This window comes from Mycteria americana, unplaced genomic scaffold (genome assembly GCF_035582795.1).
Source record: "Mycteria americana isolate JAX WOST 10 ecotype Jacksonville Zoo and Gardens unplaced genomic scaffold, USCA_MyAme_1.0 Scaffold_43, whole genome shotgun sequence".
In the NCBI taxonomy this organism is placed as follows: Eukaryota; Metazoa; Chordata; class Aves; order Ciconiiformes; family Ciconiidae; genus Mycteria; species Mycteria americana.
In genome coordinates, this window is record NW_027445630.1 from 240667 (window position 1) to 257791 (window position 17125).

At 63.2% G+C, this 17125-nt stretch overlaps 2 protein-coding genes across 3 annotated transcripts; one reads left to right on the forward strand and one right to left on the reverse strand.

The window, feature by feature from the left end:
- Positions 1 to 73: 73 nt before the first annotated feature.
- Positions 74 to 4537, reverse strand: LOC142403752 (E3 SUMO-protein ligase ZBED1-like). Of its 2 annotated transcripts, none has more exons than XM_075489992.1 (3): positions 4349 to 4537; positions 3958 to 4063; positions 74 to 3801 (listed from the first exon to the last, which is right to left on the reverse strand). In XM_075489992.1, the coding sequence occupies exon 3, from the start codon at positions 3767 to 3769 to the stop codon at positions 1769 to 1771; it is 2001 nt and encodes a 666-aa protein (XP_075346107.1). In that variant the 5' UTR covers positions 3770 to 3801; positions 3958 to 4063; positions 4349 to 4537; the 3' UTR covers positions 74 to 1768. The 2 variants fall into 2 exon arrangements, with proteins under 2 accessions (XP_075346107.1, XP_075346105.1); XM_075489990.1 differs by having other exon boundaries at positions 3958 to 4109.
- A 1141-nt stretch (positions 4538 to 5678) lies between these two features.
- NAPA (NSF attachment protein alpha) lies at positions 5679 to 16373 on the forward strand. Its single transcript, XM_075489995.1, has 11 exons — positions 5679 to 5837; positions 8382 to 8461; positions 8681 to 8797; positions 12318 to 12364; positions 12751 to 12828; positions 14360 to 14415; positions 14869 to 14953; positions 15433 to 15537; positions 15809 to 15877; positions 16059 to 16109; positions 16230 to 16373. Exons 1-11 carry the CDS (start codon positions 5740 to 5742, stop codon positions 16329 to 16331), a joined length of 888 nt encoding a protein of 295 aa, XP_075346110.1. The 5' UTR covers positions 5679 to 5739; the 3' UTR covers positions 16332 to 16373.
- Positions 16374 to 17125: the final 752 nt, after the last annotated feature.

Sequence of the window (17125 nt, forward strand, 5' to 3'; positions counted from 1 at the left end):
TCTCTTTCCAGTCCAAACGCAAACGTTTCCCTATTCCGCTATTGCCAAATACAAGGTACCGGCTTTTGTCGCGAGGGACGGAGCGGGAGCTGCCTGCGACGTGGCGGCATTCCCCGGTTTGTTTTACCACCGGGGAGTGCTTGGGCACTGCAGGCATGGACGTGGTGGGAGAATCGGGGCGGTTAAACGTGTCTGACCGTGGCTAGCTAGCGGCGTCAGCGTTAGCCTTTCACGATACTTGAAGTACCGTGCCCCGTTGGGCGTTACTGCGCCGATTGGTGTGTGTTTGCGCGAGTAACGCTGCCTCGCTACGCTGCCTTTGGTGGTGAAAATGGGGGGGCTGATTAGTTCAATGAATGAAATATAAATAAGGGTCTTGTCTCCGCTGTCGTTATACCAGGAGGGATAAAAGGCTTTTGGTTTTTGTTGCCGGGCCGCAAGATTTTCACGGCTTCGTGTTCATGTCCGGTACAAACCAACCTGTGTTTCAGTCCCGTTGTCTCTTTAAAGGACAAATCTTCAGGTCTGGGCCTCGAGGACCTTTACCCAAAGCAGAAGGAGGCTTCGCAGAGTGGGTGCGAACCTTATCCTTTTGCTTCTCGTCGTGCTTTTTTATTTAAAAAAAAAAAAAAAAAAGTCAAAGGAACTTTTTTATCCAGCCCTTATGATTCCAAAGGGAAATCATATCTTTCCCTCATGATTCCAAAGGGAAGCCGGCTGCCTTCCGAAAACGAAGGCAGGCCTTTCGGTCGTGGTCATTTAAGTCGGCAGCAGCCCTGCCAGCAGACGGGAAAGCGGCTGTGAGGACTGAAAGTTTTAGCAGCGACGCAACAGAAAAAAAGCTGCAAAGCTGGAAACGGGGCTGTTCCCTTTAAAAAAAAAAAAAAAAAAAAAAAAAAAAAGTGGGATGTTGCAGCACTGAGCACTCTTAATTATATACGCATGTTAAATTACTGAGCTCTGCTTCCTAAGGAGTTGCTACAATTATAACTCGTACCCCAGAGGAAAACCCAGAGGTGATGTCAAGTTTAAGTCGATGTATCGATGTATCTTGCGGGTGTTTTCCCCTTCCTTGCCGGCCGGGAGGACGGGACGCCCTCGCTATCCCTGCCCCGTTGCTGCAGGACGGGAACACGCTGACCCAGGCCCCCTTAGCTCCCCAGAGCCCCAACGCCCTCCGAGCTCCCCTCCTGTGGTCGAGTAACGCCCTATTTGTGGGCGAGTTAGTAGTGTTGGCACGCCCGCGTCTTGTATCCACGTGGGACATCGACGTCACCGCGCCTGTGTTTGCGCTGGCAGCTCGGCGCCTGTCCGAGCCTGTTCTTAACTCCCGGCTTGCCCGCGCTCGGCGCTGTTCACGTGTGGAAAACACTCGGGCCCGAGTTTAAAAGAGCTTGGGGACGCCCTCGGGGCTTTAGGTCTGGCCCAGGCTCTCGGGCGTGCGCCCCGGGTGGCTCTGCTGTAGGCAGGGATGAGCTGAGATCTTGAGAACAGAGCGAATTCCTTGAGCCCGAGGAATAAAGCTGGGACTGCGGGCTCCGTGGGGGATGAGAAAGCGAGTGCTGGAAGGCGGCGTGTTCACACCTCCTCCTGAGCTCGCTCTTCACCACGGGGGTTGCCAAAGCGATGACAAAAAGGTGTAGGCAGGAGTTTGGAAAAATACTCGGCGCTGGCCGCCGCCGCCGTAGACGGGTGACTGAAAACCCCGCACGTCAGTCGAGCACCGGCTGACCCGCGGCAGGGCTCCGCGCGCCCGCCTCCGCTCCTGTCAGTGCAGGTTTCTGTTCCAGGTCTCGTTACTGTTTCTCATCGATTCTAAAAAGTCAAAATTTTGATGCAAGAACAGAATTTGGTCCAGGTTCTCCGGCGCCAGGACGGCTCGCCGATGCTCCAGGGCGCTTTCGCTGGCGGCGAAGGCCTGCTCGGGCAGCACGGCGGTGGCTGGGATGGCGAGGTACTGCCGGCTCAGCCGCGCCACGGCCGGGAAGCGATGCTCGTTGTTCTTCCACCAGTCCAGCGGGTTGGTGCTGCGCTTGCAGAGCGGCTCCACGATGTAGTTTTCCAGTTGCTGGTGGATCTCGGGCATGCTCTCCGTGGGGTCCTTCCCCAAAAGGATGTCGTACATGCTCTGTGACGGGGTGCTCGAGCATCTGTCCTTGTGAGCGGACGGCGCGTCTCCCCCCTCGGCTTTGTAATCCGCGTTTGGCGTCCAAAGCTGGGTAGCGGATGGGGACTGGTGGCCGAAAAGCTGCGACAGCATGCTTTTGACTCTCTTGTGCAGCTCGCTCCTCAGGCTGGGGCTGAGAAACCTCATCTCCTTGAAGCGCGGGTCCAAAAAAGAGGCGATAACGGCTGGACTTCCCAGCACCTTCTCATCCTCCGATAACCCCCAGCGCTGCGTCAGCTCCGCCCTGATGTTGCCTACCACCCTCTTGATGACGGCGCCGGCCTCTTCCGACTGCTGTCCGACGGCAGCGATGATCCCGTGGATGCAAGGCATCAGAGAAGATACGGACGCGTTCTGCTCCTCGCGCAGGAAGGACGTCGCGATCTTGATGGTCCTCATGACCGGTACCAGGTCCTGCAGGAGCTTCCACTGGTGGTCGGCCAAGTTCTGGACAGCCGCCGTGCCCTTGGGGTGTTCCTCCAGCACGGACATGATGGCCCACTTCAGGTCCAAGAGACTCTCGCACATCTCGATGGTGGTTATCCAGCGAGAGCCCACGTCCATCACCAGTTTCAGCTTGGTTTTGTTGATGGCTTCTAGCTTGCTGTTCAAGGAGCAGGTGGCTTTTGCGTCCTGCTGAAAATACCTGACGATGCCGCGGGCGATGCTCAGGGCTTCTTGGACCTGCTCGACTTCCAGCCCCGCTTTGATGCAGAGGTGAAGGGTGCGAGCGGCGCAGCACAAGCTGCTCCAGCCGTACGCGTTCTTCAGCTGCCGCGAGTTCGCCGCCGCGCTCTGCGGGCTGTCGTGCATAACGCAGAAGACGGACTTGCTGGACAGGCCGAATTCGGAGAGGACGGCGTACAGCTTCTCCCCTAAACCCCCCTCCGCTTTCTCCTCGTGCGCTTGCTGCGTCTCCATGGTGCACCGTGCCCGCCGCCACTCCCCGTCGATGAAGTTGGCGGTGACGGTCAGGTAGGTCTGGTTGAGCTGGGAGACCCAAAACTCCACGCAGACCACGATGGCCTGAGCCGTCTGCAGGTAGCGCTCCAGGTGCTGCTTCACCACGTTGTACCGGTGCCACAGCATGCTGGAGAGCTGCACCGGCGACGGGAGGGCGAAACTCGGCTCCAGGTACCCGACGAGGAGCCCAAACCCTTTGTCCTTGACCAGAGAGAGAGGGTGCAGGTCACGGAAGATCATCTCCAGCACCAGCTCCAGGATCACGTCGGTCCTGGGTTCCGAGCAGGACGCGGCGTGGTAGAGACCGCTTTCCGGCGTCATCTGCCGGGAACGTTTCACGGCGTTTTCCTGAGCCGCGTAGTCGGATTCGGAAGTCTGGTCGTCCTTGAGTTGGGAGAGCAAGGTGTCGCGGATGCTGTGCTTCCTCACCAGGTGCTCCCGCATGGTGGTGGTGCTGTTGTGGAAGGAGAGCTGCTTCTTGCAGACGTTGCACTCCACGTAGGCGTCTCCCAACTTGGTGTAGTAGTTCCACACCTTGGACTTGCGCCGGTCGACGTAGAGCGCGGTGCTCGTGCCGTCCTGCCCGCCGCCTTTCTCTCTCTTCCTCCTGGACGAGGGCCCGAGGTTGGCGGCGGCCATGTTGTAGGTGTTGAAGACCGTCGGCGTTTCCTCTGAGGAGACAAACGCAACACGACGTAGCCTCTACCATTGTAATTCAAACCCGCCCTTCGGTCGCTGCCGCCTACCGCGTTCACGTACCGCGTTCACGCCGTTTCCGCTTTTGAGGGGAAAAAAAAAAAAAAATGAAGCCCAAACGGCGTACGTACCTTGTACCAACCGCGGGAGGAGAGGGAGAGGTGGCTCCTCCGTCGCCTCCTCCTTCGGCCGCGCCTCTCCGTCCTCCTCCTCCGGCTTAACGCATTTCTGCAAGAACTGAGCCGCTCTGGTGGAGTTTACACCTGCCATGGACTTTCCCACGCTGGTGGGAAGATAAGGACCGTTAAAATAAGGCCGGCGGCTCTTCACCGCGACCGTCCGGCCGCTTCGTAACCGCTTTTTTTCCCCCGGGGGACGCGCCGGCGGGGCGTAAAGCCGCTGCCGAAATAGTCCGGCAAGGAAGAAACCTCCTCCTCCTCCTCTTCCTCCTCCCCAAAGACCACGGCCGCCTCGGCTCTGCCTCGCGCGCCCAGAAAGAAGGCTTGCCGCGCCGTTCCTTACCTCCTCTCCGCCGGCGCGAAGGTGGAGGAGACGTGGTGAGAGGCTGCGGCACCGGTGCTGCCGGGCCGGGGGCTGACCGAGGAGCCCCCCGAGGCACCGCTGAGGTCACGGTGATGGCGGCTCCCGTTGTTTCACCTCTATAAAAACCTCTGTGTGCTTCCCGCGGAGGGCACCGGGATTTTACCGCGGAGGGCACCGGAATTTTACCGTGCCGGGCAGCGTGGCCAACGCCGGCTCCCACGGCCGGTGGCGGCAAGCCGAGGGGTTTCGGGGCGGCGTCTGGCTTTTGGGGGGAGACCCTCTCCCCCCCGCCGCCCCCTCATCTCTGTCGCACCGTCGCCGTGGTGTGAACTCGGTGACGCGGTGAGCGGAGGCGCTGCCGGGGGGGTCACGGTGCCGGAGCTCACCGCGCCGTCGCCTTCCCAGCCGCGGGCAGGTGCCGTATTCAGGGGATTCCGCCCCAAAAATGTTTTCCGTTGGCTGACGCGCCCTGCCGGCGAGCGTCTCTCCTCCCCTGCCGCCGAACGCTGCCGGCTGTCGGCGTTACCTCCGGCACATGCCGAGCGTAGCTTGGAGGGGGAGATGAGGAGATCGTTAATGAGCGGCCCCTCGTTAAATACTCACGCCTTCGTCAGCGGGGATGCGGGAGCCGGAGCGCTACCCTTTCACCGGGAAGTAATTAATCTAGGGCTCCTCTCAAAAGTTCCTGCGGTGGATGGCGGTGGTCGTTAGCGGCGGGAGGGCCGCGGCTCCGATCCCGCCGCTCGGCCCTCGCTAATTAGCCGGGCCTTCGTTAAGTGCTGCTCAGGAGGAGTCGCCAGCGTGGCTCTGACCCCTCCGGGCCCCCGCTCGTCCCTTGTCGCTACCGCTTCAGCTCGGGGAGAAACGGTGCCAGCCCTGCTACGCCGGCAAGTAGTTGAGTGATGTCAGCGTGACAGCCGTGATGTCAGCGCGACGGCTGTGATGTCAGCGCGGTAGCCCCTGGGCGAGTGCGGTGCCAGCGGGGCTGCGGACGCTCGCCTGACCCCCGCCTCCTTCAGGACCCTGTCCGTCCCCCCCCCCCCGTCGCTAACGCAGGCTGAGCTGCGGGTTCCAGCCCAGCGCATCGGCCCCGCGTCACTGGGACGCGTCAGAATGTCTGAAAAACACGAAACCGGCCCATTTTGGGGGCGCCCCCCCCCCCCGCCCCCCCCAGCGTGTGCCTGCTCCCCCCGGCCGCCAGGGGGCGCCGCCCCCGCCCTCGGTGGGGAGACGCGGAGGCCGCGCCGCCCCGCCCCTCCGCCTGCCTCACGTGGGCGCCGCCCGCCAATGCGGCGCGCCGCCGGTGTCACGTGAGGGGGGCGCACGGCGGCGTCAGGTGAGGCGGAGCACCGCGGCTGCAGGCGGCCGCCATGGACCAGGCCGGGAAGGAGAAGGAGGCCCTGCAGCTCCTGGCCGAGGCCGACAAGAAGGTCCGCGGCTCCCAGTCCTTCTTCGCCGGCCTCTTCGGGTGAGTGCCCGCCGCCCCGGGGGTTGGCCCCCCCCGCCCCCCCGGGGTGTCTGACAGCGGCGGGGGGGGGGTGTTGGGAGCTTCTTGGGGGGGGGGGGTGCTGTGAGGTGAGGGGGAGGTGCTGAGGGGGTGTCATGGGGTGGGGGTCTTCGAGATGAGGGTGCTGGGCCCTGGGGGGCGGGGTGGGATGAGGGGGGGGTACTGTGAAGATGCTGGGGGGCAGAGAAGGGGTGTAAGGAGCTTCTGGGGGTATTTGGGATGAAGGTGCTGGGCCCTGGGGGGTTTTGGGGTGAGGGGTGGGCACTCAGGGGGTGATGGGGGGCAGAGAAGGGGTATTGGGGGCTTCTGGGGGTATTTGGGATGAAGGTGCTGGGCCCTGGAGGGGTTTGGGGTGAGGGGTGAGCCCTAAGGGGGTGTTGGGGGGCAGCGAAGGGGTGTAAGGAGCATCTGGGGGTCTTTGGGATGAAGGTGTTGGCCCCTGAGGGGGCTTTGGGGTGAAGAGTGAGCACTGAGGGGGTGCTGGGCGAGGAGAAGGGGTGTTAAGAGCTTCAGGGGTGCGCTGGGTGGGCACTGAGGGGGTGCTGGGGGGTGGCAGAGGGTGTTTGGGTACGTTATGGGGCGTGGGGGCTATGGATGAGGGTGGGGGAAGGCCGTTAAAAACCAGCATCGCCTCTCGACTCGTCGTAAACTCGTCCCTCGCTTTCGGCGCGGGCGTTGCAGCCGGTTCAGACGGGGTTTTTTAAACTTTAGTTCCTGCCGTGCGCCGTCCTGGCTGGCGGCACGTCTCTGCGGGGGCTCCGAGGGAGTTCTGCTCCCCCCTGCCCCGCGTCGTACCCCAAAGGACAAACTCCGGGGGTTCGATTTGCCCCCCTTTGCGCCGCTCAGATTCATCTCTCTGCAAAGACCGGGCCTATTTCACGCCCGCGCTGGCTGACCGGGCCTGGCTTTAACTCCAGCTCTACATAACTGCGGTGCTAGGGGAGAAATGAGAGGTGCCCCGCGCTTAAAATCGCAAAATTCAGCTTTAACCGGGCGATTTCATAAACAAGAGCGAGTCCGTCGCTTGCCCGATAAGGGGGAGGTTTGTTTTGCTTGGGCTGCGGTTGGGAAGGAGACGCTGGGGACAGGTTTTGTGCGTGAGGGGGACCGGAGCCGTGTTTTTGCTGCCCTTCGCTTCACCGTGCTGCCGCGTTTCCTTCGTCTCGCCCTCCTTAACGATATTTAACAGCTCCGAATTAACGCGAGACGAAAGCTCGGGCGTTTAGGTATTAAACGGTAATTTCTAACCGCAGTTGGGATTCTCTGAGTTAAAAGGCCGTTTCGTAAAGCGCTGAGATCTCCCCGGTTGTCTCGAACGGCCTCGAGTCATCGTCAGCCCTGCGCACGTGAAGTCCAGCTGCCGAAATCCGCCGGATGTTTGTTGCCCTTTTAGCCCGGTTATCGTTCGGCGGAGGCGGCATCGCCGGGAGCGCGGTTTGTTCCTCGGGTGGAGCGGCTGCCTTGATGCTTTCCCTCATTTTTGGGGAGCGGGAGAACTTTGCTGCTCAAACCGATTCGAACTGACGGAGCTGCCGACTCCGGCGCGTTGCTCCTGCCAGCCCCTGCCGCGTCTCGAACCGCAGGTTTCTAGTGGGAGAGAGGAAACACGAGTAAAACTTTTTAACCCTGTGCTTAAAAAAAAAAAAAAAAGCCCCAAAAACACAAACGTAACCGTAATGAGCTCCCTTGAGTCGCCAGCCGGGGTTTCGAGTCGGAATCGGCGAGGTCAGCAGAGGAACGCGCTCGCCGGCAGAGCCGGAGAGCTGGGAGGTGGTGCTCGTGTGCCGCAGCCCCTGCGTATTAAAACGGGACGTCGTCGGACGAGCTGGCTCCCTCCCCGCTCCCCTCGGGCTGCCGGGCAGCCCCCCAGCCTCTCCCTTCTCTGGGTTGAGGCTGTTTTGGGGGCCGGGAGGCTGTTTTGGGGGCCGGGAGGCTCCTCCAGCGGGTGCTGGCTGCGTCCCCGGCAGCAGAGGGAGGCCGTGAGCCGGGGCTTCGCCGAGGGGAGCGGCGTGGGCTCGTTTGGGACGGGCACTTCGCCCCTTTTCTGCGGGAGGATTCCTCTGCTCGTTAATTATTAATTAAAAAAGCGCTTCTGTGAAGGACTGGCCCGGCTCCCGCCGTCTGCGGGGAGATTTAGAGGGGGGGAAAGGTTGGGGTGTTTCCCCACGGCTGCGAGCACGATTCCTCTGGCCGTGCGAGCCGCTGCGAGCTTCAGCTGGGAGCAAGCGGGCAGCAGAGATGCTTTTCTCTCCCCGTTGGCCTCCGTTTGAATTGCAGCTTCCCGAGAGAGTCTTGCGGGGGCCGGATCCCTCTGCCCCTCGAGCTGGGAGAGACTCGTCCGTGTCAGCAGCTCGCCCCAGGGAACCTCCCTTGCTCTTGTTGGCAGCTGGACTGGAGCAACGTGGTTTATTTTATTTATTTTAATTTTTTTTTTCCGCTCGGGCACAGGGTTTGAGCTTCCCGGCAGGCATTTATGCGACTCTCGGCTTTCTTGTTTGCTTCCAGGGGCTCCTCCAGGATAGAGGAAGCATGCGACATCTACGCCCGAGCAGCCAACATGTTCAAAATGGCCAAAAACTGGAGCGGTACGTACGAGCTGTTTCCCTGGGCTGGGGGTGCAGCCTCCTCGCCTCCTCCAGGGAGGAGCGAACCCCTCTGGGTCTGAAAGCCGGCGCGGGCTCGACGCCGCTGGCTTCTTTTAGCTCGATTTTGAGCAGGGTAACCTGCTTGCGCCCAGCTTTCCCACCCCCGGCTCTCTGAAGCGGTTAAGACGATGCTCCCGAGCTTCCTCTCTCCTTCTCCAGCCGCAGGGAACGCCTTTTGCCAGGCGGCGCAGCTCCATCTGCAGCTGCAGAGCAAACACGACGCGGCCACCAACTTCGTGGACGCGGGCAACGCCTTCAAGAAAGCTGACCCGCAAGGTAAGCGGGAGCGTTGATCTGCTGGGGGGGGAGGAAGGCTCTGCAGGGGGACCCGGACAGGCTGGATCCACGGGCTGGGGCCGGTTGTGTGAGGTCCAACGAGGCTCGGTGCCGGGTCCTGCACTTGGGCCACAGCAACCCCACGCAACGCTGCAGGCGTGGGGAAGAGCGGCTGGAAAGCTGCCTGGTGGAAAAGGACCTGGGGGGTGTTGGTCGACAGCCGCCTGAATATGAGCCAGCAGTGTGCCCAGGTGGCCAAGAAAGCCAACGGCATCCTGGCTTGTATCAGCAATAGCGTGGCCAGCAGGACTGGGGCAGTGACCGTGCCCCTGTACCCGGCGCTGGTGAGGCCGCACCTCGAATGCTGTGTTCAGTGTTGGGCCCCTCGCTCCAAGAGAGACATTGAGGGGCTGGAGCGTGTCCAGAGAAGGGCAACGGAGCTGGGGAAGGGTCTGGGGCACAAGGCTGATGGGGAGCGGCTGAGGGACCTGGGGTTGTTCAGCCTGGAGAAAAGGAGGCTGAGGGGAGACCTCATCGCTCTCCACAACTGCCTGAAAGGAGGGGGTAGAGAGGTGGGGTCGGTCTCTTCTCCCAGGTAACAAGTGATAGGATGAGAGGAAACGGCCTCCAGTTGCGCCAGGGGAGGTTTAGACTGGATATTAGGAAATTTTTCTTCACCAAAAGGGTTGTCCAGCATTGGAACAGGCTGCCCAGGGAAGGGGTTGAGTCCCCATCCCTGGAGGGATTTAAAGGACGTTTGGATGAGGCGCTCAGGGCCATGGTGCAGTGGTGGCCTTGGCAGCCTTAGGTTTACGGTTGGACTCGATGATCTTAAAGGTCTTTTCCAACCTCTACGATTCGGTGATTCTGTAAGGCCTCGCTCTCCCTCCAGCCTCCCGAGGCGGGGTGGGCGACACGAGCGCACGTAAACCACCCCCATTGCAGTTACCGGAGGCTGCGTGTCGTGCATATCCGCTGGGTTTTTGCCCGTTACACAAGTTTTTCTCCTGGGTGTGTGTTATCCCGTCCTCTTGACACCTTTGGGAGCGAGCCGAGATGCTGTGGGCTGGATCTGACGTGCTTCCCCGAGCTGCGAGTCGCTCCGGTAGCTGACGGCAGGCAAAGTTCACCTCCGCAGCCAGCGTGCCTGCCGGGTGACGTCGGTTCCCCCCCTCCCCGGCTGCGGGAATCCCTGTGCCACCCGCCGAGCCTGACTCTGAACATATGGCTTCAGCTGCAGCCGCAGAAGGGGTTTGGTCATGATTCACGCCCCGAGCGTGGATCCCGCTTCGTTTGGCTCCCTTCGCTCCAGCCTTAGAGCAGCTCCTGGGCCGTTGGGAGCCAAGCTTGGGGCGGGGGGGGGGACACACACGTTCTGGTGTCGATGGACCAGCTGAGAGTAAACGCTTCTCCTTCTCCAGGGCCGGCGTTTCGGCTGGCTTCGGTGGGCCAGGCGACGAGTTGGGGTGCCCTGCCCGTTCCCCCCCGTGGGTGACTTGGAGCCTAGCTCTCTTCTGCGCCACGCGGAGCGCAAAAGAGGGGAACACAGCGGTGGAAGCGACGGGCGCGGGCCGTTGGGTTTAGGATACGAAGAGGGGAAGGCGTGCGAGAGTCGGTCTCGCTTTCCTTGCGTTTACCCGTGCCGAGGGGGGACGCTTCGCCGTTCCTGGCAAGCTGTCTCGCTAGTTACCGCCGCCCCCCGGGGTTATCTGCGCCGGGGCCGGATCAGCCGGGGTGATTTTTAGAGAAGATAATGAAGTAACCTGAGGAGAAAACAAATTTAATCTCGTGGAGGATTTGCTTAATCTCCCAGAGATTTGCGTTGCGATTATCCGCTCGCGCTGCTCTCGACCTGTGTTTTCCTCCTCTCTCGGGTGGCTGCGCGAGCCGGTGTGCCGAAACGCGCCCGCTCCCCCCCTCCCCGGCTTTCAGTAAACCGGAGGGGGGAGGTAGAAGCTGAGCCTGCCTCTTCCTAAGGGGGTAAAAACCTTCTGGAATACACGGGAATTCACTGTGGTGGGGATGGCTCTGGGCTAGACGGAGCCTTCTGGCAGGTGAGGTGTTCAACGGGGATGGCCAGGATGAAGACACAGCCCTGCGGGTGGACGCGTGGAGAGCAAAACGTGGTTGAATACCGCCTGCGTGTCCACGAGTGCCTCTTCTCGGTGAACTGGCCTCGTCCTCGGGGCTGGTTAAGGGTCCTGCGGCCCGAGAGGGACGGATTCCTGCCCTCGGAGCCCAGCGCCCGCCCTGGCGTGGTCCCTCGGGTCGGCTGCGACGCGAGCTTGGGGTCCGGCCCCACTGCCCCCGTCTCTCCTCCACCGTGAACCGCCGTCCCACGTACCCGGGGCTGGATGCGGTGAAGACGCGGCTGTGACAGCCGTCAGTCAGATGGCAGCTCCTCGGCCGCTCGGCTCCCTGGTAGGGAACGCCGGGAGCCTGACAGCTGGGAGCAGTCAGAAAAAGATCCCTCTCCTGGAGCCTGGCATTTAGCTGCGGCAGAGTTCCTCCCACGCCTCTTCGGAGACGGCGAGGGGAAGGCACCTCCTCCTGAAATGACAGCGAAACGCTGCGGCTTCGGCCCCCCCTGTCCCGCGCCGTGTGCGACCGACTGTGGTGGATCCGGGCGCTTGTCTGAGCAACGAGCGTGTCTCCCTGCGGACGAAACACGCGACAGCGGGGGCCGGGGCTGAGTCGACGGCGGGTTGAATCCTACCCCGCGGTTTGGGGAGAGGCGGTGGGGGGCTCCTGGCTTGGTCGGGGCGCGGGGGGGGGGCTGCGGAGTCTCTTCACAGGGCCTGCGGCCCAAACCTTCAGGGGGTCTGCGTCTGGAATGTCCTACGCCCCAAACAAAGGCCTTTTGTTCTGGGAAACAAAGGGCTTGCTCCTGCGTCCCAGCTCCCGGGCTGGCCAGGCGGCACAGGGCACGGCATGGAGCGGCTCTGGGTTCTGCTTTTCGCTACCCGCCTGCTCTGGGGACCTCAGGAGATGCGTCCTGTTCCCCTCCCCTGCTCCCGCCCGCCCCGGGGCACGGTGCACCCCGAGCAGAGCCGTGGCGGAAGCGTCGGCACCCGGCAAGCCCAGAGGTTGCCGTTAAAGCCTAAACCTCTCCGCCTGCCCCTTGGTTTAGGATAACTCCTGTCTGCAGCAGCCTTGGGGTTTCAGACACGTGCAAAAGCAGAGCTGCCGATCTCGTCGTAGGTGGGCCGTGATCAGAGACCTCCCGTACGGCTGCCCGGTGCAAACTGGCCGACTCTCCGGCTGCCGAACGCCGGGGCCAGGACGGTGCCAACGGAGAGAGTCTTTGATTTGCTCTGCCGTCCTCCCGTGGTCGCTGTCGCCGCTCGCGTGCTCGAAATTTCCCCTCGAAGCCCGTAGCCTCGGCAGCTCCTCTTGTGTAGCTGTTTGATCTTTGAGCGTGCTATAAATACGGCTCCATCGCTTTGGGGAGGCTGGGAGCGGGAGGGAGGGGAGGCAAACAGCACGCCCCTGCTCACAAATCTCTTCTTTCTCTTCCCAGAGGCCATTAACTGTTTGATCAGAGCTATCGAGATCTACACGGACATGGTAAGCCCGGCAGCGCTCTTCTCGCCTCGCGTTCCCCGGGAGGGAGGGCGGCGAGGCCGAAGGCTCCGACCCACCGCTCTGTGCCCTCGACTCGGTGAAATTGGGGGTCTCGGGCGTTTTTGAGCAGCTCGCTGGCATTACACGGGGCTGAGGGAGGAGGATGGGGCTGAAACCGGCACCCAGTGAGACTTGGAGGCAAACTGGTGGCGGGCAGAGGCCGAAGCCTTCCCTCGAGCGCTGGGAACGGCGAGTTCGGCAGCGCTGCCGGCCCTCGGAGCCGCTCTCCTGTCGCCGGTGCGGGGATCGGCTCCCGTTGGGCTCGGAGCTCTCTTCCAAACGCCCCGCCGAGTGCCAGCCCAGGCCTGCAAACTCCTTTCTCCTTCCAGGGTCGGTTCACCATCGCCGCCAAGCACCACATATCCATAGCAGAAATCTATGAGACGGAGCTGGTGGACATCGAAAAGGTAAACGCGGGGGGGGAGAGGGGAACGCCGAAGGGCAGGGGCACGGGGAGGCACGGCTGCGCCTCCTCCCCCTTCCAGAAATGCCACCTTGGGTTCAAGCGGGGGATTTGGAAGCGGTCGAAACCCGGAGGCTTCGCGGTGGCTTTGCTGATTCACCCCGACGCCGGCGGATGAGCTCAGAGCTGTCGCGCGTGCTCGGGGTGACGTACCCTCAGCAGGTCGCCCTTTACCCTCGGGCTGTTCTCGCTTCTTCCCCGAAAACGTGCCCGCTGCTCCGCTGAGGTTTGCCGGCTGCCGCCGAGGCGGCTTTAAGCCCCAAATACCAGCGACGCTTCCCGGTGTGTGTCAGCCCTGCGCAAACCCGGGAAGACGCTTGGAACGGCCTCGCCGCCGCAGCTAACGAAAGGAAAAAAAAAAACAAAAAACCCCAAACACACCAAAAAGACAACTTTGGGCTTGCGTGGGCGTCTGGGAAGGGCGAGAACAGTTTGGTTGGAGCCATCTGAGAAGAAATCGCCGCTACCGGTGGAGGTAGCAAAGCCCTCCGGCTTCCCGGAGGCTCAGGTGCCCTGCGGGTTCCTACTCCCGTGGCTCCGGATTCTGACTCAATGGGGTAGTTTTGTTGTTTTTTTTATTTTCCTGGAGAATAAACCGGGTTCGTTTTAAAGGGAAACAAGTTTCCACGTCCTGCGTGGATCTAATTCGGGCTTCCGCTCGCTTCCCGAGTTAATTTAGGGCTGTTCTCGACACTCCTCCCCGCGAGCCTCTCCGACGCCCTGCTTGACAGCTCCTGGGAATAACCCGCAGCGCTGTCCTGCCCTGCCGGTCGCCGTTCCCCCACGAGCTGCTCGGAGAATAACGTAGGGGGATTTGCCCAAATCCCTCGGGCCGGGCTTCGGCGCTCCGGGGAAGGGCCGAGCTCGCTCGGCCGGATTCGCCAGCTCCCATCAGGAAAGCCTCCTCTTCCTCGGCACCGATCCGACGCGCTCCTTGGCAGCCGTACGATTCGTCTTCAAATTTAGCTGCCCAGTAGGTCCCCAGCCTGTTGGCAGGAGACGGGTGCGAAACGCGCCCACGGGCAGCCAGGAGATGAGCCGCCCCCTTACAGAATGGGCTGACGAGAGAAAAATAACTTTCCCCTGGGGAGGGGAGCGTTTCTTGGCTCGTCCCGATAAACCTGCGACGCGCCGGGGTGCTCGCCGGCCCGGCATCTCGCTCCCCACCTTGAAGATCCGGGCCCTCTTGCCGCCCTGACCTTGTCTCGGCGGGGAGCTGCCGGCCGGTTGCCACCTTGGGATGGGAGCCGGCCGCGGCAGCCAGCACAGATGGCAGCGCGGGCAGCGGAAGCCGCGTGGGCGGCTCGGAGCAGGCGTGCGCCCTGCGAGGCCGGGCTGGGGGGGGTTCTCCCGAGCTCAGCATCGCTGCAGGCTCTGCAGCTCCCGTGTCTTTGCATTTTTTTTTATATATATATATATATATATGTCTTCTTTTATGGTGTGCTACGCCCTGACTGCGTTTGCTTTCCTCCTAGGCGATAGCCCACTACGAGCAGGCTGCGGATTACTACAAAGGGGAAGAGTCCAACAGGTAACGGCCCCGTGCCCTGCCTGCTCCCGGCGCTGCGGGAGCTGCCGGTGCAGCTCCCCGGGCGGGATCGGCGCTCCGGCACAGCCCAGGCTGGGTCAGGAAACAGATGGCGGCCGAGTTTCTGTCTCCAAAGCGACTTCCCCCTCTGCGGCGAGCGGCGTTGCCCGTCTCCGCTGCTGCCCGCTTCCTCCCTCGTCCTCACCGCCGCCTTCCGAGCCGGGACAGGGCCTGGCAGCGCCCGCTGCGTGCCGTGCCGGGGCGGAGAGGAGGGCTCCCGGCGCCGCCGGGCTCTTCTGTGCTCGGCGGCTTGGTGGAACCCCAATTCCCCGCGCCCCGGTGGGAGCTGGGGGGGGTCGGCGGCGTGGGGCGGCCTCGCCGGTGGGGCGGTGGCTCGGCGGGCGGCGCGAGGCTCCCGGCAGAGCCGGAGTTTTCCCGGCTCTCCTCTCCCCGCAGCTCGGCCAACAAGTGCTTGCTGAAGGTGGCCACTTACGCGGCCCAGCTGGAGCAGTACCAGAAAGCTGTGGAGATCTACGAGCAGGTCTGTGCCTCCCCGGTGCCGTGGGAGGACGCGCCCCCCTTCCTCTCGCACGACACGTCCTTGCTGCTCTGGCACAGCACGTCCCCCCGTTCCTCTCGCACGACGCGTCCCCCCGTTCCTCTCGCATGGCACGTCCTCGCTGCTCTCACACGACGCGTCCCCCCCTTCATCTCACACGACGTGTCCCCCCGTTCCTCTCGCACGGCACGTGCCCCCGTTCCTCTCGCACGGCACGTCCTCGCTGCTCTTGCGCAACGTGTCCCCTCCTTCCTCTTGCACGGTGCATCCCCCCGTTCCTCTCGCACAATGTGTCCCCCCCTTCCTCTCGCACGACGTCCCCTCGCTCCCCTCGCGCGACGCGTCCTCCCTGCTGCGGGCCGCGCTCGGCGGGGGCGGTCCCTCGCCGCAGCCCCCTCCCGCGGGGCTTTTCCCTCCCGAATATCTCGGGAAAGCCCCGAGCCCCCGCTCCCCTTCTGCAGGTGGGCACCAGCGCCATGGACAGTCCCCTGCTGAAGTACAGCGCCAAGGAGTACTTCTTCAAAGCCGCCCTCTGCCACTTCTGCATCGACATGCTCAACGCCAAGGTGGGGCCGGGGCCCGTTTGGGGCGGGGGCCGCTCTCCCCTACCCTCCGGGCTAGCGGCAGTGCCGGGACGCTTGCCGCTGCTCTCAATCGCCTCCCGAAAGCGGCCCATTCCTGCGGGGTTCTCCCTTTGGGGCGCTCCTCCGCCCCGTCCCCGTCCCCTCCGCTCCGTCCCCGTCCCCTCCATCCCGTCCCCGTCCCCTCCGCCCCGTCCCAACCTCCTCCTCATCCTCCCCGGCCCCTCCTCATCCTCATCCTCATCCTCCCCTCCAGCTAGCCGTGCAGAAGTACGAGGAGATGTTTCCGGCTTTCACGGACTCCAGGGAGTGCAAGCTGGTCAAGGTGAGCACCACCACGGCGGTCGTCCCCCCGCCCCGGGGCCGGGCTCCGTCCCCCTGCCGCGCGCCAAATCTGTTCTCGAGGAACGCGGGAGCGAAGCCAGACCGAGCGGAGGTTTTGGGGGGGGGGGGGGGCTCCCCTCCTTCATCATCCCCCCCCCCTGTCCTCCACCTTCCTCTTCCAGAAATTGCTGGACGCTCACGAGGAACAGAACATCGACGGCTACACCGACGCGGTAGGTTTAACGCCGCTGCCGGAAAAGGCGGGGAATTCGCCCCCAAGAGGAAGGGGAAGGAGCCCCCTCCTCCCCCCCGCCTGCGCAGTCACCCCTCCCTCCTCTTCCTCACCCCCGCAGGTGAAGGAATACGACTCCATCTCCCGCCTGGACCAGTGGCTCACCACCATGTTGCTCCGCATCAAGAAAACCATCCAGGGCGAGGAGGAGGACTTGCGCTAGGCGGCCGACAGCCCCCCCCCGACCCCCCCGTTCCCCTTTTCCGGAGCCATTCCCGTTTTCCCGGAGCCGTTCCCGTTTTCCGGAGCCGCTCCCCCCCCCCCCCCGGCTCTGTCCCCCTCTTCCTTGTACATGACCCCCCCCCCCTTCAGATATTTAATGGTGTAATATATTCCCCGGGAGTCTGGGCTTTGAGCTCTCCGCCCCCGCCTTTGCTCCGGGGGTCCCCCCCCCGCTTTGTCCCCCCCCCCACCCCGTCTCGTCCCCCGGTGAGGAGGAGGAGGAGGAGGAGGAGGGGGAGGAAGGCAGGCGCTGCTGCATGCGTTGGCGTCGACGGCGGGGCTCCTCTGGCTGTAGTGCATCCTCGCAAAGGCAAATAAAACGTTGCATGAGCGGAGACGGGCTGGGCTCTGCGTCCCGGGGGGGGGGGGGGGGGGCGGCTGCGGACCCCCCCGTAGCCCCCCCCCCCCCCTCAAACCCCAGTTTTGGGGCTCCCTTTGCCCCCCTCCAAGGGCTGATGCTGCCCCCGGCCTCGTTACAGCTCCCTGGGTGTGTTAATTAACAGGTTTAATTAATGTACGCTGCCCCACAGCCCACCCCGGGGGTCCCGGTTCTGCCCCGTGCCCCCCACCCGTGTCCTCTCCACGCCCCCCCCCCCCCCCCCGCCTTGGGGTCCCTGTTGTGCCCCATCGCCTCCCTTGGCCCCGCCCCTTCGCTAAGGCCCCGCCTCGGGGGTGGGGCCACAGCGCCCGCCCCGCCCGGGAGGGGCGGAGCAACACCGCCCCGCCCCCGGGGGC